The sequence below is a fragment of the Callithrix jacchus genome, chromosome 18 (assembly GCF_049354715.1).
Source record: "Callithrix jacchus isolate 240 chromosome 18, calJac240_pri, whole genome shotgun sequence".
Classification (NCBI taxonomy): domain Eukaryota; kingdom Metazoa; phylum Chordata; class Mammalia; order Primates; family Cebidae; genus Callithrix; species Callithrix jacchus.
In genome coordinates this window covers 16,939,929-16,960,009 of record NC_133519.1, presented here as the reverse complement: position 1 = coordinate 16,960,009, position 20,081 = coordinate 16,939,929, and the positions used below count along the sequence as shown (strand labels likewise).

At 49.7% G+C, this 20,081-nt stretch overlaps 1 protein-coding gene across 7 annotated transcripts in view; it reads left to right on the top strand.

Annotated features, from left to right (window-relative positions):
* The window catches only part of IQGAP3 (IQ motif containing GTPase activating protein 3), a 45,877-nt gene that overhangs the window by 14,348 nt on the left and 11,448 nt on the right, over positions 1-20,081 (top strand). For 6 of the 7 annotated variants that reach the window (XM_035279330.3, XM_035279333.3, XM_008984604.5 and 3 more), the window contains exons 12-27: positions 30-193; positions 2,235-2,392; positions 4,406-4,527; positions 4,632-4,795; positions 6,483-6,573; positions 8,081-8,248; positions 8,333-8,472; positions 8,577-8,747; positions 12,151-12,234; positions 12,398-12,469; positions 12,570-12,639; positions 15,633-15,841; positions 16,550-16,702; positions 17,003-17,166; positions 17,819-18,043; positions 19,205-19,345. In XM_035279330.3, coding sequence (XP_035135221.3) covers positions 30-193; positions 2,235-2,392; positions 4,406-4,527; positions 4,632-4,795; positions 6,483-6,573; positions 8,081-8,248; positions 8,333-8,472; positions 8,577-8,747; positions 12,151-12,234; positions 12,398-12,469; positions 12,570-12,639; positions 15,633-15,841; positions 16,550-16,702; positions 17,003-17,166; positions 17,819-18,043; positions 19,205-19,345 — 2,296 coding nt within the window. The remainder of the gene's footprint in view (positions 1-29; positions 194-2,234; positions 2,393-4,405; positions 4,528-4,631; positions 4,796-6,482; positions 6,574-8,080; positions 8,249-8,332; positions 8,473-8,576; positions 8,748-12,150; positions 12,235-12,397; positions 12,470-12,569; positions 12,640-15,632; positions 15,842-16,549; positions 16,703-17,002; positions 17,167-17,818; positions 18,044-19,204; positions 19,346-20,081) is intronic. The other variant, XM_078355990.1, reaches the window with a different exon arrangement.

Sequence of the window (20,081 nt, the reverse complement as noted above, 5' to 3'; positions counted from 1 at the left end):
GTGCAACCTGTTGCTCTCCTCCCTTGCAGTGCTCCAGGCTGTGCAGCGGATTAACAAAGCCATCCGGAGGGGAGTGGCTGCTGACACTGTGAAGGAGCTCATGCGCCCTGAGGCCCTGCTGCCTCCAGTGTACCCTGTTGCGTCGACTGTGTACCAGCAGGAGCTGGCAGTGCTCCAGCGGCAGCAGCAGGGGGTGAGCTCCAGAAATGTGTGTCTAGCTCTGCAGTCCCCAGGCAGCTAGAGGGATCAGGACAGGCGGCCCAGGCCACCCTCTTGTGAGTGCAACATGAGATCAAGATTAGGATGGGGGGAAGAGCTACCATCCCTGCCTTATTGAGCATATTTTAATAGCCAATACCTTGAGCAAACACTGCTTTACATACTCATTTAATCCTTAAAATGACCCTATGAGGGACGCGTTCTATTTTAGAGATGGGGAAACTGAGATGCAGAGGTTAAGTCACTTGCCCACCACAGCTGTGAGCGCCAGTGCTGAGAGTAGATGCAGAAGACTATGCTTTCAACCACTTCTCTGTCCCACCTCGTCCCAGTCCATACCTCTTCTCTGACAGTGAGGTGACAGGGCCTCACTTAGGGACTTTCTGTCTGTCGGAGGAGTTAGAATACATCTGAGGGTCCACATAGAGACACAGGGAGAGAAGAGCAGATGACAGGTGATAGAAGTCTTCAGACCAAGGAAATGGAGAGGCAGAGCTGCGAAGACGTCCTGGAAGAGAATCAGTAGAGAACTACACCCACAACAGGGGTTTATAGAGCGTCTACTGCCAGCATGACTTGGACGCGGGCACAGCCTCAACATATGAATGACTATGTACAAGGAGGCATAAAATAAGTACGAAGAAGTAAAGCACTGTGACTAAAATTGTGGACTTTAGAGCCAGGCTGCCTGAGTTCAAATCCATCTCTGCTAGTTCTTAGCTATGTGACGTTGGGCAAGTTCTTTACTTTCTCTGCTGCTCAATTGCTTTAATATAAAATGGGAATAATAATTATTTGCCTCATAGGCTATAGGATTAAATGAGGTAACGTGCTTAGAGAAGAAGCTGGAAAGTAAGCTTTAGCTATTAATATTATTGTTGTTGACATTCATAACATTCTGTTAGTAGAAGATAGGAAGAGGGCTGGGCACAGGGGTTCACACCTATAATCCTAGCACTTTGGGAGGCTGAGGCAGGCGGATCACTTGAGGCCAGGAGTTCAAGACCAGCCTGGCCAACATGGCGAAACCCCATCTCTATGAAAAATACAAAAATTAACCAGACGTGGTGGTGGCACATGCCTGTAATCCCAGCTACTCCAGAGGCTGAGGCAGGAGATCACTTGAACCCGGGAGGTAGAGGTTGCAGTGGGCAACAAAGCGAAACTCCACCTCAAAAAAAGAAGAAGAAGAAGATAGAAAGGGTGTTCTAGACAGAGGCCACAGCATAAGCAGATGTTTGAAAAGGAGACAGACAGGGCAGGGAAATGGGTCTAGGGCTTATTGGGTGTGAGATGCAGTATGGAAGTGACCACTCCATCTTCATCTCTGTATACTGGGGACCTAATCCGGTTCAATTTTTTTTTTTTTTAAGACAAGGTCTGGCTCTGTCACCCAGGCTAGAGTGCAGTGGCGTGATCTCGGCTCATTGCAATCTCCACCTCCTGGGTTTAAGCGATCAGCCTCAGCCTCCCGAGTAGCTGGGATGATAAGTGTGTGCCACCACCATGCTCAGCTAATATTTGTATTTTTAGTAGAGACAGGGTTTTGCCATGTTGGCCAGGCTAGTCTCAAACTCCTGAGTTCAAGCAGTCTGCCCACCTTGGCCCCCAAAGTGCCAGGATTACAGGTGTGGGCCACTGCACCTGGCTAATACAGTTCTTGATGTGCAGTAGGGACCAGAGAGAGCTGGTAGAGCTCGCTTGTTAAGTGTGGGCTTTGAAGTTACATTATTGGTTGTGGGCTCATCTGTGAAATGGGGATATTAATGGTACTATGGTTCTGTTGTCGGCTTATTATGAAAATTAAATGATAATGTATGTGAAGTACTTATAACTGAGCACATAGTAAGCATTCTCAAGTGTTTCATATGATTGATTATTAGTGAATGAATCAGACCACTGGAGTTTTGGGATAGAGACTCTGGAATATTTGAGAACCTTGGGGGCAGGATGGTGGATAGACCTTTAGACCCTTCACCTGCCCACTTGGGAATTGGCTCTCCCACCCATTGTAGGAGCTTGGCCAGGAGGAGCTCTTCGTGGCAGTGGAGATGCTCTCAGCTGTGGTCCTGATTAACCGGGCCCTGGAGGCCCAGGATGCCAGCGGCTTCTGGAGCAGCCTGGTGAACCCCGCCACGGGCCTGGCTGAGGTGGAAGGAGAAAATGCCCAGCGGTGAGAAAGTCTTAGCCACACATTGGGAGTGAGGGATGGGGGAATGCAGCCAAGACTCAGCACTCTTCTGTTGGAGACTTGACTGATGCATGAAGTCCCATTCTTGGGCCCAGGCCCACCCTCTGGGTCTGTTCACAGTTCTTTGGCCTGTGTTTCTTCCTGGGAGTGGATGGGTTCACAATCATTCCTCTTTTCTTCATTGATTCATTCTTTCCTAGCAGATGTTAGAGTTTCCACCCATGTGCCAGATATTATTTTAGGTGATGGGAAACAGCAGTGAACAAAACACCTTTTGCTCTTGTCAAACTTACATGCTAGTAGAGGGAGACAGATGATTAGAAAGGAAGAGGTGGCTGGGTGCAGTGGCTCACACCTGTAATCCCAGCACTTTGGAAGGCCAAGACGGGCGGATCACCTGAGGTTGGGAGTTCAAGACCAGCCTGAACAACATGGAGAAACCCTGTCTCTACTAAAAATACAAAATTTAGCTGGGCATGGTCGCGCATACCTGTAATCCCAACTACTCGGGAGGCTGAGGCAGGAGAATCGCTTGAACCTGGGAGGCGGAGTTGCGGTGAGCCAAGATCGCACCGTTGCACTCCAGCCTGGGCAACAAGAGCAAAACTCCATCTCAATAAAAAAGAAAAGAAGAAGAAGTGTAGAGAAAAATAAAACAGGGCAAAGAGGGTAACGGGTAGAGACATAGTAGGGACGGTTTTTCGGTTTTACATACTGTGGTTATGGAAAGTGTCTTTGCTGAGGAGGTCATTTTGAAAGAGATTTAAAGGGCGTAAATGATGGCCATGAGGCTATGTGGGGCAGAGGCTTTGAGAAAGCAATGTGCGTGGTGTGTTCAAAGAACACCAGGAAGCCATTGTGGAGTGAAGTGAGGAAGAAAGAGGAGTGGGAGATGAAGACAGAGTAGCAGAGGCCAGACCATGTAGGACTCTGGTTTTTTCTGAGTGAGGAAGGAAGCCATAGAAGAGTTTTGAGCCAGGAGGGAGATGATCTGACCTACTTTGTGTTTTTACTTTTAGAGACAAGGTCTTGCTCTGTCACCCAGGCTAGAGTGTAGTGGTGCAGTCACAGCTCACTGCAGCGTTGAACTCCAGGCTCAAGTGATCCTCCCGACTCAGCCTCCTGAGTAGCTAGGACTACAGGCACATGCCACTATGCCCAGCTAATTTTTAAGTTTTTTTGTAAAGATAGGATCTCTCTATGTTGCCCAGGCTGGTCTTGAATTCCTGGGCTCAAACTGTCCTCCCACCTTGGCCTCCCAAAGTGTTGGGATCACAGGTGTGAGCCACTGGGCCCAGCAATCTGATCTACCTAACAGGATCATTCTGGCTGCTGTGCTGAGAACTGACTGCGGGAGTACAAAGAGAAAGCAGGGAGACCTGTTAGACAGCTATTGGAGTAATCTAGGCAAGAGATGTTGGGGGCTTGGCCTAGAGCAGTAGCCATGGAGATAGGGAAAAGGAGTCAGATTTCGGATACATTTTGAAAGTAAACTGACAAGATTTGGTTATGTGATAGATATGAGATTTAAGAGACAATGGAATTAGGTATGACTCCAAGTTTTGGGGCAAGATGGGAGAGACCATGAGACACATAGGTTAAGCAGGGGAATCAGTTTAGATGTGAGCTGTTGGGTTTGAGGTGCTTGTTAGACATTCACTTGGAAATCACAAGGAGCTGGCTGGAATAAATGAATGGGCTGGAGGTGTGCTTGCAGGAGCAGATGGTGTTAAAGTCATGAGATTGGGTGAGATCACCTAGGATGTGAGCATGCAGAGAGAGGAGGTCTGAAGCCTGAAGACTGGAATGCTCCAATGTTTAGATGTCAGGGAGCAGCAGAGGTGTTTCAGAAAGAACAGCCTGTGAGACGAGAAGAGAACTCAAAGAATGTGGTGTCCTGGAGGCCAAGTGAGGAAAATCGTTCAAATGTTTCCCCTGACTTCTGACTGATGATTCACATGCTGCTCACCTCTCTGCCCTTCACCCCGCTGCCAGTTACTTCGATGCCCTGCTGAAACTGCGACAGGAGCGTGGGACGGACAAGGACTTCCTGAGCTGGAATGACCTGCAGGCCACCGTGAGCCAGGTCAATGCACAGGCCCAGGAAGAGATCGATAGTGAGTATAGTCTGGAGCTGGGCGGAGATGGCCCAGCTTAGGCAGTCCTGTCCCTTAGCCATAAGTCTAGGGGCCCCTCACCCACCTACATCTCTCTTCCTTAGGGGTCCTCGCAGTCAGCCTCATCAATGAGGCTCTGGACAAAGGCAGCCCTGAGAAGACTCTGTCTGCCCTACTGCTTCCTGCAGCTGGCCTAGATGATGTCAGCCTCCCTGTTGCCCCTCGGTACCATCTCCTCCTAGTGGCAGCCAAAAGGCAGAAGGCCCAGGTGAAGTTAGGGCTGGCTGGGTTGGTCATCAGAGCAGGAAGAACATTCCCTGTGGGTAGCACTGTACCTAGTCTGGCAGAGGTCTAGTCTGATGGACACAGTGGCTTCTGGGTGAGGGTGAGGGGGTGTTCCAATCTGGTGAAGGAGTATGGCCCCCCCATTGCCAGGGCAGTGGGCAGTCCATGGGAAGAGCACAGGCCTGGGAGCCAGAGAACCAGGCTGGATTTCCCACTCTGACCCTTAGTGACCATGTGACCTTGGTATCTCTGATCTCTATTTACTCATCTGTAAAGTACTGCCTACGCTGGTCCTACCCAGCTGCCAGAATGAGGGTGAAAATCAAATAAATTGACAAATGGGATAGGGTTTTGAATCTGAAATGCCCTGAGTATATTGCAGTAGAGAGTGGTTGACAGCTCAGGCTCCTGAGCCAGACTACTGGAGCTTAGGTCCCAGCAGCCTGACCCTGCATATGTTCCTTAAGCTCTCTGTCTCTGTTTCCTCACCTACAAGCTTGTAACAGTAACGAGCGTATCTCAGAGTTACGCTCTGGGGTGTAAGTGAGATAATATGACAGTAGTAATGGCTAACATTTATTGAGTTCTCACTCTGTGCCACACATCATTTTATGTGCTTTACAAGTATTAATGCATAAGAAAGTGCATTAGGGCCGGGTGCGGCGGCTCAAGCCTGTAATCCCAGCACTTTGGGAGGCCGAGGCGGGTGGATCACGAGGTCAAGAGATCGAGACCATCCTGGTCAACATGGTGAAACCTCGTCTCTACTAAAAATACAAAAAATTAGCTGAGCATGGTGGCGCATGCCTGTAATCCCAGCTACTCAGTAGGCTGAGGCAGGAGAATTGCCTGAACCCAGTAGGCGGAGGTTGCGGTGAGCCGAGATCACGCCATTGCACTCCAGCCTGGGTAACAAGAGCAAAACTCCATCTCAAAAAAAAGAAAGTGCATTAGAATACTGCCTGGTACATAGTCAGTACTCAATAAAATGTTAGTTTACAAAGTCTATTATTAATGAGGAGATTGGGGAAGGAATAGAACCTGGGGTTGTATGAGGCAAGGGAGGGGAGAAGCCTTCATCAGTCTAACCTTGTGGCAGGCATGGGCTTACTTGACCTGGGGCCTCATGTAATCTTCCCACTACCTTGTCAGGTAGAGGAGTGTGGAGCAAGGAAAGGAAGGAGAAGGTAAAGGTCAGGGTCAGGATCGGCCTGAGAAGGTATGCAGTGAGGCAGAGGGCAGTGGGGAGTGAGGGCAGGTCAGTGGAGGCTCCAGTGTGGGCTATCCCTGGACATGGCTGAGGCACAAAGGCAGGGAATTGAGCTGTTTAGAAAGTGGTGGATGCTGAGAGTTTGAGGAGCTATGCAGAGCCCCTGTGGTTCTGGAGGTGCTGTGGCCAAGCCAAGTAGACCTGAAAGCCCAGTAGGAAAAGAGACTTCTGAGCCTGGCAGCATCCCAGGGAACCACAGGTCACACATGCCCACATAGGGCAGTAATCCCAGGAAACCCCAGGCCATGCACACCCACAGAGACCAGGAGAGCTGAGTGGAGATTGCCGTCCCTGTGGCTCCCAATGCCTGCCTGCAGTTTGGTTCCCTTGGCATCTTGGCCTGGGAACCTAGAGAGACCAGCTTGGAGTCTCATCTTTTTTATCTCTCTCAATCTGCCAGGTGACAGGGGATCCTGGAGCTGTGCTGTGGCTTGAGGAGATCCGCCAGGGAGTGGTCAGAGCCAACCAGGACACAAATACAGCTCAGAAAAGTAAATGGACTGGGCAGGGGACCCTGGGAGGGAATGGAAAGCGATGTGTGCTCAGCAGCAGCCCAGATGATCAGGTGGCCTCACTGGTCACCTCCCACTCCCTTCAACCTCTGTGGGGAGGCAGGCTACAGTCAGAGCAGGAGGGCTGCTGTTTGGACTGCAGGGTGGGCTGCTGTTCCTGGCAGTCAGCGAGGCAGGAAATTCCCAGGAGGTGAGAATCCATAGTTCACCCACTGCCTTCCTCTATGCCTTCCTGTGGGCACTTTCCCTGTAATGTGGGCATGTGAGATCACGTGGTAGCCAGAAATCCCATTTCCATTTCTGCTGGTTGCTTGAGTTTGGGTTTCAACAGTCAATCAGCTCTGGCTAGAAAATGTCTAGACTTGGAGTGAGAGAAGAGGAATTGGCAGGGGTTTGAGGAAAATAGGAGAATCAGTACAAATAGGGGTGTGCTGATGTGTGGTGCTGGTGGTGTTAGTTCTTAGTGGCTGGTGTCTCTCTGTCTTTCTGTCTGTCTGCTAGTGACTGGAAGGCAGATGCTACATCAGCCATTCCCACATCTTAGGCTCTCTACTCCTAAGAAACTGTCCCAGGCTCCTCTGCCCATATCCTGCCTTTATGCTTCTTTTTTGAGACAGGGTCTTGTTCTGTCACCCAGGCTAGAGGGCAGTGTACCACGATCTCGGTTCACTGCAACCTTTGAAATGATCCTCCCACTTCAGACTCCTGAGTAGCTGGGACCACAGGCATGCACTACCACACCTAGCTAATTTTTTTTTGTTTTTGAGACAGAGTCTTGCTCTGTCGTCCAGGATGGAGTGCAGTGGTGCTGTCTTGGCTCACTGCAATCTCCACCTCCCAGATTCAAGCGATTCTCCTGCCTCAGCCTCCTGAGTAGCTGGGATTATATGTGCCCACCACTGCAGCTGATTAATTTTTGTGTTTTTAGTAGAGACGGGGTTTTACCACAGTAGCAAGGCCGGTCTCAAACTCCTGACCTCAGGTGATCCACCCACCTCAGCCTCAAAGTACTGGGATTACAGGCGTGAGCCACCACACCCGGCCAATTTTTGTTTTTTATTGAGACAGGGTTTTGCTATGTTGGCCAGGCTAGTCTCGAACTCCTGAGCTCAAGTGATGTGCCTGGTTCGGCCTCCCAAAGTGTTGGGATCATAGACGTGAGCCATTGCTCTGGGCCTCTGCCTTTATGCTCTGTTCAAACTGATTTTCCTTTTCTCAAGCCCCAACTCAGCCCAGCCCCTCACTGCCTCCCTCAGGAGTGCTTCCTTGACTGCTGCCTTTCCTTCCAAGCACAGTTGCCTGCTGCTGCTTTTCATGTATGTGTCTCTGTCCATTCCGGGATGTTCCCATCTATTCCTGTCCATCCAAAATCAAACAGGATGATTTTGTGTCCTCTTTAATTGAATCTGTCCCTAGTGGACAGGCCAAGGCCCAGGGGAGGGACTCGGGAGAAGGATTGACTGCTCTCTCCTGATTTCTCTGTCAGTGGCTCTTGGTGTGGCCGCCATCAATCAAGCCATCAAGGAGGGCAAGGCAGCCCAAACTGAGCGGGTGTTGAGGAACCCCGCAGTGGCCCTTCGAGGGGTAGTTCCCGACTGTGCCAAAGGCTACCAGCGAGCCCTGGAAGGTGTCATGGCAAAGAAACAGCATCCAGGTAAGGGCCCTAGCCTGACCCTCCTCTTCTCTGCCTGCCCCTTGCCTGCTCTGAACCTTCTCTGCTTGCTTGGTTTCTGCTTAGCAGACACAGCTTTCTGGGTTCAACATGACATGAAGGATGGCACTGCCTACTACTTCCATCTGCAAACCTTCCAGGGGACCTGGGAGCAACCCACTGGCTGCCGCCTCAACACCTCTCACCTGACCTGGGAGGAGATCCAGGTTGGCAGAGCCCCTGCAAGGATAGGGAATCTCAGATGTGAATGCCCTGAAGAAGAGGCTCCCACTCCCCAAAAGACCACAGCATCTCTCTCCTGCCCCCACAGTCAGCTGTCACCAAGGTCACTGCTGCCTATGACCGCCAACAGCTCTGGAAGGCCAACGTCAGCTTTATCATCCAACTCCAGGCCCGCCTCCGTGGCTTCCTAGTTCGGCAGAAGTTTGCTGAGCGTTCCCACTTTCTGAGGACCTGGCTCCCAGCAGTCATCAAGATCCAGGTGGCAGGCTCTGGCTTTCTCAGTCTTCAGGGCCTGGGCTTATCTGGGCTCCAGGGTGTCCACCCTACTTCCTTTTTACTGAGTGGGCATGGGAATGATCTTTTGGCCTCTGAATAGTAGTGGTTAAGAGCATAGGTTCTGGAGCCAGACCATGTACATTTGAATCCCAGCTCTACCACCTCTTAGCTGTGTGACCCTGGCAAGTTACTTACTCTCCCTCAGTTTCCTCACTGGTCCCTCAGTCTTTTCATCTGAAAAATGGGGATAATGATCCCTATAGAGTTGTTATGAGGATTAAGTTAGGTAATATCTCAAGTGTTTATATTAACAGTGCCAGGAGGTAGGTAAGAACATGGTAGAAGTTACCATGCTAGTTATATCATCATCATCACTATCCAGAGTCAGAGCTGCTTTTTAGCTTCCCCAAGGGAAGAGTGAAATAAGATTTAGCTGGGCACAATGGCTCACACGTGTGATTCCAGTCACTCAGAAGGCTGAGGTAAGAGGATTGCATGAGGCCAGGAGTTTGAGGCTGAAATGATTTGTAATGGCACCAGTGCACTCCAGCCTGGGCAACAGAGCAAGACCCTGTCTCTAAAAATGTGTGTGTGTGTGTGTGTGTGTGTGTGTGTGTATTTAGTAAGACATCAGGCCTTAGACACCAGGAGGGCTCAAAGAAGTGGCGGTGGTTAAACAGAAACGGGATGGAATATCCTTTAGGAAAAGAAGAGTCTTCTACCTTTTCTCTCCAACCAGCCCTTCCCATTTTTATTCTTTCAACCCGTGGATGAAGTAATTGAGACATGAGGTCAGTAGGGAAGATAGCCAGAGGCTCTGCAAGCCAGGAACGATGAGCAGAGACCTTCCCAGGCAGATGTGGTCTGGAGGGCCTCATGGAGGTGCTGGCAATGTGAAGATGTTTTCATAAACTTCTTTGAATGCCAAGAGCATGCCACTTGGCATTGGGCAAGGGTGGGAGATGGATGTGAGGCCCATGGGTGAGTGATCACATCTCTCCCCTCACAGAAATTGGAGTACACTTGATGCTAGACATTGTGATAGGAGGGGCATGAAGACAACACCAGAGAAGCCCAAGGGAGAGGATGTGCAGACTGGGACTGGCAAATGGCCCTTGATGATGACCGAGGGTGTAGGGGGGTAACTGAGAGCTCAGGCTTTGGGGTTAGAAGCTGGAGTTTGCCTCCTGGTCCTACCACTTCTGGGTCGTATGACACTGGGCACCTTACTTAAGCCCTCTCTAGCACTCAGTTTCCTCATTCATAATGATGGCACTCACCTCATATGCTGATTGGGAGGGTTGAGTAGGAAAATCACATGCAGCACTTAGCATGGTAAGTGCTCCGTTGGTGGGAGCCATTATGAGATTTTGTTTTCAGGGCATTGGTCCCAGAACTCAATACACAACTTTAGTGATCTGTATTTAGTGGTCTGAATCATGGGATTTCTCCCTCCTGAGCCCAGACTGCAATTTCACACTAAGGCGATGAAAAACCACACCAACAGTGGGAGAGAAGATGGAGTCAGAGGGAACATTTGTCACTAGTACCAAAGCTGTGTGGGCTCTGGCCTGAGTCCTGGGAGACAGAGAAAGAGAGAGGTAGTCCAGAGCCTTGAGCCTCTAGCCCTCCAGCGATGGGGAAATGAGAATCCAAAATGAGGCTGCCTGGGTGTACTGAGACTTTATCTGCTAAAAGCTTTGACCCTGGCCAGAACTCCAACCAGGGTCCTGTACTCTAACTAATTCAGAGGTCTTAAGGAGTCTGGTAGAAGTTGGGTAGTGGGTAAGAGCAGAGAGCAGACCACTCTGCCTTTTCCCACAGCAACTTTCCAGGTAGTACCTGGAGGATGAGAGGAAAGAGTCCTGAGGGCAGGCATGGAAATGGGGCTTCCTGGCCTCTAGACTCCAACATGGACAACTGGCATGGACCAAGCTATCCTCTTTTACATCCTATCCCAACAGAGGGGCCACGTAAGCCTTGAGGGAAAGCTGGCAGAACTGGCTTTAGGAAGGGCTGGGAGCAACTGAACGAAAGGGGTTGCTTACAAGTCTTACCAAACTGAGACAATGTCAGTGGTAGAGTGTCTCCCAGGGCCTGTGTCCTAGGAGATGCTGGATGTGGGCCCTAAGAGACAGGAAGGGCCAAGGATGGCGGCTCACGCCTGTAACCTCAGCACTTCGGGGAGGCCAAGGTGGAAGGATCGCTTGAGCCGAGGAGTTCAAGACTGGCTTGGACAACATAGTAAGAACCCATCTCTACAGAACATAAAGAATTAATCAGGCATGGTGACACATGCCTGTGATTCCGGCTACTTAGGAGGCTGAGGAGAAAGGATCACTTGAGCCCAGGAGATTGAGGCTGAAGTGAGCCATGACAGAACCACTGCACTCCAGTCTGGGTGACAGAGCAAGACCCTGTCTCAAAAAAAAAAAGATGGGAATGATTTCAGTGGGTAGACATAGGGCTGGGGGCAAAGGTGAGTGTAAAAGTTTCAGGGACAGAAAACCGTAAGGCATGTTTAGAAGAAAATGAAAGTCTGATGCATCTAGAATCCTTAAGAAGATAGGGGCCAGTGGAAAGTCAAAGAGGGAGTGTGGGGTCAGGTGGTTGAGAACTCAGAGTACAGGGAAAAGGCTCCTAGGAAGGAGACCGGAATGGAAGAGGCCTTGATATTTGTGTTTCAGAGACCAAATGAGGCATGATTTGTGAAGGTGTCAGTTGGACTCTTTGCAGCAGGTCAGCTAGGGGAGAGGCCATCAGCCTGACGGCTGAATTACTGGAGACCTTGGAAGATTTGCTGAGAGCTAGGGTCAGGAGCTGGATTGTGTTGTAAAGAGAATGTGTTATGAGAGCGTTAGTGACCTCCTGCCTAGGTGGCCGCTGGCAGAGATGGTGAGCACACGGCTCTGTGCCTATACACACTTCCCATCCACACAACCGCATGCATTTCCAGACTGCTCTCTGCCCACTTTCTGTGCACATGAGGAAGGGTGGAGTGTGTGATAGGGTGTGGGTGGTCTGCATATGGGTGTATGAGTGTATTTTAGGCTGATATGGTACATACTTTGGTGAAGTTTGTGAGTAGGTGTATGCTTTATTATCTTATCGGCCTGTATCTTATAGTTGAGTTTCTGTGAAAAGGTGTTGGTTAGGGGTGTGTGGGTGTGGGTGTGTGGGTGTTTGTGCTGGGACCAGGGAGTATGGCAGAGGGCATTGTTGGCTATGTGCAGCCCTCTGGTCTTCCCCATGAAGCTGGAAATTCTTTGGGAACAGGGCCGCTGCCCCCTTCCGTTCCCTGAAGGGCCTAGGACAAGGATTTTTCTAAAAGCTTCTCTGGCCAAAGGATACCTGCTTGTGTTACTTCCCTTTCTCTCCTGATGTAGGCTCATTGGCGGGGTTATAGACAGCGGAAGATTTACCTGCAGCGGCTGCAGTATTTTAAAGCAAACCTGGATGCCATAATCAAGGTAGCTCCAATGGTTGTGGCGGGCTCCTCTCTCACTTGAAGGACCCTCTGAGAACAATCCTGTAGTCCTGTTGCCTCCTCTTGACCTCTGGATTTGGCTGAATTGGCCTGGGACTGAGGGTGGGCCCCAGGCTGGAGCTGAGGCAGTGTGTTTCTCCTCCCAGATCCAGGCCTGGGCCCGGATGTGGGCAGCTCGGAGGCAATACCTGAGGCGTCTGCACTACTTCCAGAAGAATGTGAGTGTCGCCTTGCTCCCCCTGCCCACATAACCAATCTTTACCCACGGGACTAGAGCAAGGCAGCCAGCAAGCCTTTTCCCATCCGTGTTCACGGCAGGTTAACTCCATTGTGAAGATCCAGGCATTTTTCCGAGCCAGGAAAGCCCGGGATGACTACAGGATATTAGGTGAGCTGCCTGATCCGCCCTTCCCAGCTGATGGGAGGGAGAGGACCCCATAGTGCCAGGCAGGTCTAGACATCCTTCTGGGACTGCACAGCAGGTAAGGGGAAAGTTGTCAGAAGTTGTCTGTGCAGAAACGTGGAACAAGGGTTGTAACAAAAGCCGCTCTGCTCATCCCAATCACAGATTGGGATAATCTAAAGAGCCTCTAAAATGCTCTTTGTGTCCCAGGCTTAGATTATCTACCTATTGCTATCACCAAAGCAAAAAGAAAAGGATCTTGCTTCTTTCCCTAGGGTTCAACCTTCTCCCCTCCAACCTCTGTGGCCCAGCAGAAACAAGGCCTGGTGAGGTACATAGAGTCCATTCTGTGGTGTGGGGAATGTGAGAAGCACTCAAGGAAGGGCCATTTTCCTGCTCCATATTCCCCATTAGCCTTAAAGAGGTCCTTCCTGGCCCTTGATCTTCAAGTTCAGAAGCCCAGCAAATGGCATCCCCTTCTTTTTTGTGAATTGATAAGTAGTCCATTTCCACATTCACCTCTAGCCCCCTGGGTTCCTAAAGACCCCTTTCTTTCCTGGCCTTGAGGCTGCACTCTTGGGCTTCTAGTGAAATATCCCGCTCAGGAATCCTCTCCTTCACCTCCTCAGTCCTTCTTTGCCCCATCCTGACCACAGGGGCTTTGCCTGCCCCTTCTCTGGCCATGCACACTCAGACCATCTGCTTCCTGGCAAGAAGCTCCCTTCTCTCCTCTCTCCCCAGCCTAGCTCTTTCTATTTTGTCTCTCTGGTTGCACTAACACCATTGTCCTGGCCGTTCTTGATATCTTTCTCTTCTCTTCATATCATGCTTTTTCTGGAAGAACTTGTTTTTCCCTAGTGCTGTCTCCTGACTTCACTGGCCCCCAGACTCTACTCAGAGCTCTGCCATTTACTAGCTGTGTAGCCCTAGACAAGTTACTTAACATCTGTCTGTCTGTCTGTCTGTCTGTCTGTTTATTTATTTGAGACAGAGTCTCACTCTGTCACCCTGGCTGGAGTGCAGTGGCACGATCACAGCTCACTGCAGCCTCAACCTTCTAGGCTTAAGTGATCCTTCCACCTCAGCCTCCTGAGTACTGGGACTGCATGCAGGTGTACACCACCACACCTGGCTAACTTTTGATTTTTTTTGTAGAGATGGGGTTCTCCCCATTTTGCCCAGGCTGGTCTCAAACTCCTGAGCTAATGTGATCCACTTGCCTTAGCCACCCGAAGTGCTGGGATTACAGGCGTGAGATACTGCGCCCGGCCACTTAACTTCCTTATTGCACACTTTTCTCCTTTATAAACTGGAGATAATGCTAATACCTATCTTGTAGGGCTGTTTTGAGGATAAAATGACTTAATATGCTGTATTTCATCGAATCCACGATGCCATGAATTGTCTTGGATTCTACTCCTCTTCACTCCTCAAAGATGTGTCCACAGCCCAGGCGTGGTGGCTCACACCAGTAATCCCAGCACTTTGGGAGGTCAAGGCAGGAGGATCACTTGAGGTCAGGAGTTTAAGACCAGTGTGACCAACATGGTGAAACCCCATCTCTACTAAAAATACAAAAAGTAGCCAGACGTGGTGACTGGCACCTGTAATCCCAGCTATTTGGGAGGCTGGGGCAGGAGAATCTCTTGAGCTAGGGAGGCAGAGGTTGCAGGGAGCCGAGATCGCAGGACTGAATTTCAGCCTGGGCAACAGAGTGAGACTTTGCTAAACAAAAAAAAAAAAATCATTCCCCTACTATACCCAGAGTAATCCATTAAACCTGTACATGTGATCTTGTCACTCACCTACTTAAGACTTACCGTGATTCCCTGTTGCCCTGAGGATAAAGTCCAATCTACTAACCACAGCTTTAGGGCTCTCTGTGATCTAGCCTTTCCCAGTACCTCTAACCTCACTGACCTGCCCCTCACTACCCGCACCTTCTGCACTGTGTTCCAGATACTGTGGACTTCCAGCACTCCCTACATTCACCCTTTCCACCTCCTTTTCACCAGCATCAGGGGATCTTACCTCCTCCTCGCAGTGTTTCTTCACTCCCCAGGTGGGATTGGATGACTGGCTTTTGTTTTCCCATGCTTGCTTCTCTCAAAGCACTAACCACATTGCAGTGAATTGTGGTTTGTTTGTCTAATTTCCTACTAGACTGCCTTTGAGGACAGGGACTAGTTTTATTCATCTTCCAAATCTGACTCCTTCATTAATTACCAGCTGTGTAACGTAGGGCAAGTTGCTTACCTTCTCTGAGTCTCAGAGGTATCATTGGTAAGAGGGGATCATTCCAGCATACTGACCTCACAGGTGGTCTTAAGTGTAAAGCCCTTAGAACAGTTTCTGTCTCATAGTAAACATTATATGTATGAGTTGCTATTTTTTTGTTATTTCCAATAAATTAGCTCAGAGGCTTCTTTCTTTTTTGCTCAAATACCAATTCCAAAGGTGATTCAAGGAGAATCACCAGCTAGCTCTGACATCCCCTATATTATAAAGCCCACTGTCCATCCCATCTGTGCTTCCTGGTATGCACAGAAACTCCTGACAGAGGAGCACTGTGAGGGCAAGTGGGGCTGAGTGGTGGCTGGTAGGTAATGGGAAGAGGAGCAGGTTGGCCCAGCAGAAGTGAGTAGTAATTGGGGTAGACTTGGGAGGTCTAGAAGGATCATCAGAAGGAGCTGTGGCTCTGGCTTTGGTGTCAGAGGTCCCTGGGATAGGCCCAGGCTGGGGTGAATCAGAGGCAGGGGAAGAGCAGCTATTATGTCATCTCCAGTTATAACACAGGGAGCTCAGGGACAGGCCTGGCTGGGAGGCTACCCACTGCCCTCCAAGTGTAAGCAGAACCAGTTAGGAGAGTACTAGGGTTGGGGACCTACTGATCCTAAGCAGAATGGGGACTGGGATGTGCTGACTCTGAGGCCTCCGATGAGGCATCCTAATCCTGATGCCTCCTCCCTTCCTCCCAGTGCATGCACCCCACCCTCCTCTTAGTGTGGTACGCAGATTTGCCCATCTCTTGAATCAAAGCCAGCAGGACTTCTTGGCTGAGGCAGAGCTGCTGAAGCTCCAGGAAGAAGTAGTTAGGAAGATCCGATCCAATCAGCAGCTGGAGCAGGACCTCAACATCATGGACATCAAGATTGGCCTGCTGGTGAAGAACCGGATCACTCTGCAGGTAAGGGGCCCATCAGTCCTCTCCTCCCCAGATCTGCCTGCCTCTGGAGATGTGATGCTAACCATTCTCTGCTTCCTAATCAATTTTTTTCAAAATGGTGTGGATTTTATCACCTGACTTGGGTCCTTGTTCCAGTGGCCCTCTGCCATTCTAATAAATCATTTTGGGGGACCCATGACAGAGTAGAAAGAGCACTAGACCTAGAATTGGGATGACTGGCTCTGCTGATTCCTAGGGATAGGGCTGTGCCTAGTCATTTAACTTCTAAGTCTGTTTTCTCATTAGCAAACTGGGAGTAATGAGAATGTCCACTTCTCTAGGCCAAATATAGATATGAAAGCTCTTTAAATAATAAATTACCATATAAATATGCAGTGTCAGGGTAGTAGTGATGTAGTGATATCTCCACCTCAGATGTGTGTAGCAGTCTAATAAGAAATGATAGCAAAAGCCAAATAGACACAGTCCTCAGCCTGGCAACTCATTTCTCTTTGAGGACTCACTCCCATGACAGGAGAGAAACCAGATGGAGTCTCAGGTACTAGGAGGGGCCCTTCCTCACCCTAGAACTGCTTCTCTCCCCCAGCTTATGCCTGTTTCTTGAACAACAGAAAACCCTGGCTCTTCAAGGCACTGATTCTAGACCATATGTTCTGTGCCCTGGGATGGCCTATGCTGGTTGTATCACCTGCTCCTCCACCCCTGCAGGAAGTGGTCTCCCACTGCAAGAAGCTGACCAAGAGGAATAAGGAACAGCTGTCGGATATGATGGTTCTGGACAAGCAGAAGGGATTAAAGTCGCTGAGCAAAGAGAAACGGCAGAAACTAGAAGCATACCAACACCTCTTCTACCTGCTCCAGGTTAGCAGAGGACTTTCCGAGGAGAAGTTTCTTCCATCTCCTGAGGGTCTGAGACTTCAAGACTTTCTTGTCTGTGCCTTTAGCACCGTGCAAGGTGTCCTTTCCCATCATCTTAATTCCTTATCCCCAGGAAAAGAGACTACCTCTTCCCCTGTTTGTCTGAAATGTTACTAGCACCGAGAGAAAGTGTGACAGTGTTTTCTCCATTCCAGGTTTCCATCAGGGGAAAACCCTTCCTTATCCTATCACTAGTCCTCAAGGTGCATGGTCAGCCATTCCTGTCTCCCCTTTGGCTTGCAGACTCAGCCCATCTACCTGGCCAAGCTGATCTTTCAGATGCCACAGAACAAAACCACCAAGTTCATGGAGGCAGTGATTTTCAGCCTATACAACTATGCCTCCAGCCGTCGAGAGGCCTATCTCCTGCTCCAGCTGTTCAAGACAGCACTCCAGGAGGAAATCAGGTAGGCTCTCTAGACACAAAGAAATGGGGAGAGGGGCCGGGCGCGGTGGCTCACACCTGTAATCCCAGGACTTCGGGAGGCCGAGGCAGGTGGATCACGAGGTCAACAGATCGAGACCATCCTGGTCAACATGGTGAAACCCCGTCTCTACTAAAAATACAAAAAATTAGCTGGACACGGTGGCACGTGCCTGTAATCCCAGCTACTCAGGAAGCTGAGGCAGGAGAATTGCCTGAACCCAGGAGGCAGAGGTTGCGGTGAGCCGAGATCTCACCATTGCACTCCACCTGGGTATAAGAGCGAAACTCCGTCTCAAAAAAAAAAAAAAAAAAGAAATGGGGAGAGAATGGGTTAAGAGATGCCCCTGTTGGCTCCTTCATAAGATGACAGCTTGTTGAGGTTTAAGGGTAGAAATGGAATAAGAAGACCTCTTTTCTCCACCTCCTGTGGAGAAACTGTAAAACATCTGGGACAACACAGTGGGAGGATATGGCTGACATGCTAGCACAAAGGATGAGAGAGAGATATCAGGATATTCCTTAAAAGGGGGACACCAGAGCAGGCTTTGAGAGACAAAATCTCAAAAAGGAAAAGCAATGATTCGTCTTACACAAAGGCAGAAGACCAGCTTCAATGACCTCTTGAACCACAGGTCAAAGGTGGAGCAGCCCCAAGACGTGGTGACAGGCAACCCAACAGTGGTGAGGCTGGTGGTGAGATTCTACCGTAATGGGCGGGGACAGAGTGCCCTGCAGGAGATTCTGAGCAAGGTTATCCAGGACGTGCTAGAGGACAAAGTGCTCAGCATCCACACAGACCCTGTCCACCTTTATAAGAATTGGATCAACCAGACTGAGGCCCAGACAGGGCAGCGCAGGTGAGCACAAGGGCAGAGGGAGAGCTCTCTCTGATCAGCTGTGTCTTGGACCTTACTGGGGAAGCTTGGGTGTACTTTGAAGGTGACATATAAATGGGCATGCTGATTTATGCAAATATGACACCAGCTTTGTAGGCATGAATAAGGTAGTCTCTTAGACCCCCTCTGATAATTAACATGAAACTGATGTAAATGACTCCAGACCTGGTGGGCTTAACATAAAATTAGTACAGATGAATATGCAAATGAGCTTAATTGCTATGTCAGTGCTTGCAAATGATATGTCAGATTTGCTGGGAGTAGGGCCAAGCATGGTGACTCACGCCTGTAATCCCAGCACTTTGGGAGACCCAGGCAGGAGGATCACCTGAGGTCAGGAGTTTGAGACCAACCTGGCCAACATGGTGAAACCCCATCTCTACTGAAAATACAAAAATTAGCTGAGCATCGTGGCACGCTCCTGTAGTCCCAGCTCCTCAGGAGGCTGAGGCAGAAGAATTGCTTGAACCCGGGAGGTGGAAGTTGCAGTCAGCAGAGATCAGGACATTGCACTCCAGCTGTGGGTGGCAGAATGAGACTCTTGTCTCAAAAAAAAAATTTCTTGGGAGTTAGGATCTAGACTCCTATTGATAGAGGTATTGATCTCTATTTACAGATGAATAGGCAAATGAGATAATGGGAGAAATAGGTTGGCCTTACAGCCTGGGGTCACTGCTCAGGTCTCTAGGTACTAGGGAAACCTAGCCACTGAGGCCAGCAGGCAATCCTGGTGGCTGCTCTGGATGGCACAGGAGGCTTTAGGCGAGGGAACTCTAAGGCCCTGACCCAGCCTCCCCATGGTTCCAAACTGCCAAAGACTATTTGCAGCACAACCCCCTACTTGTCATCTGTTCCCCTTGGAAATGTCCATAGATTCCAGATTCTCCATTCCTTCCTACACTCTTCCAGCTTCCCTGTAGGTACTCCACTGTCTGCCTCATCTCCCAGCTGCATCTCTCCAGTCCTTTCTCTCATTCTGGCCCTTTCTTCTTTAGGATGTTGGGCTCCCCTTAGCACATCTGTATCGGATCTTACTGTTGGACAAGAGTTTAAGGAATAGGGCCTTGGGGAAGGAGGCCATTGGAGGGGACTGCTGCTTATATCTTGTCTCTCTGTTCATAGCTATCTCCCCTATGACATCACCCCGGAGCAGGCCTTGAGCCACCCCGAGGTCCAGAGACGACTGGACATCTCCCTACGCAACCTCCTCACCATGACTGATAAGTTCCTTGTAGCCATCACCTCATCTGTGGACCAAATTCCGTATGTGCAATAGCCCCACCCCAACCTATACGTGAGATTTCAAGAGGGCCAGGCCACCATGGGAGCAGAGCAGGGTGACCGTCCTGCAGGGAGGAAGGTGGGGAGGGAGATGGAGCCAGGGCTACTTAGAGGGGTTCCTGGAGAGATGTGGGGAATGGTCAAAGCTCCTGCTAGAGAGCTGAGCTGAAAGACAGCATGCAGGTCTGTGTGTGGCCTGATAGGATGTCAGTGGAGCCAGAGGAGGGACCCTAAAGTGATCTCAGGGACACTTGATTATCCGAGCGCAAATGAGGAGAAAATGGGACTCTTCAGTTCCCAATATCAAAGCTAAATATTTTAAGCCCATAAAGTACTTTATAGTTCTCTCTTTTCTTAAAATGTAGTCAATAAATTCGGCTTTCTACATTTATTTTTTGACACATAATAATTGTATATATTCATAGAGTACAGTGTGATGTTTCAATACAAGTATCCATGTGCAATGAATGATCAAATCAGGGTAACTAACATATCTGTTACCTCAGACATTTATTTCTTTGTGGTTGAGAACATTCAGAGTCCTCTCTTGTAGCTATTTTGAGATATACAATACGTGATTATCAACTGCAGTCACCCTGTGTGCAATAGAGCACCAGAGCTTACTCTTCCCACCTGACTGACTGTGTACCCATTGACCAACCTCTCCCATCCTCTCACTCCCGCCCGCCCTCTCCAGGCTCTGGTATCCACCACTCTA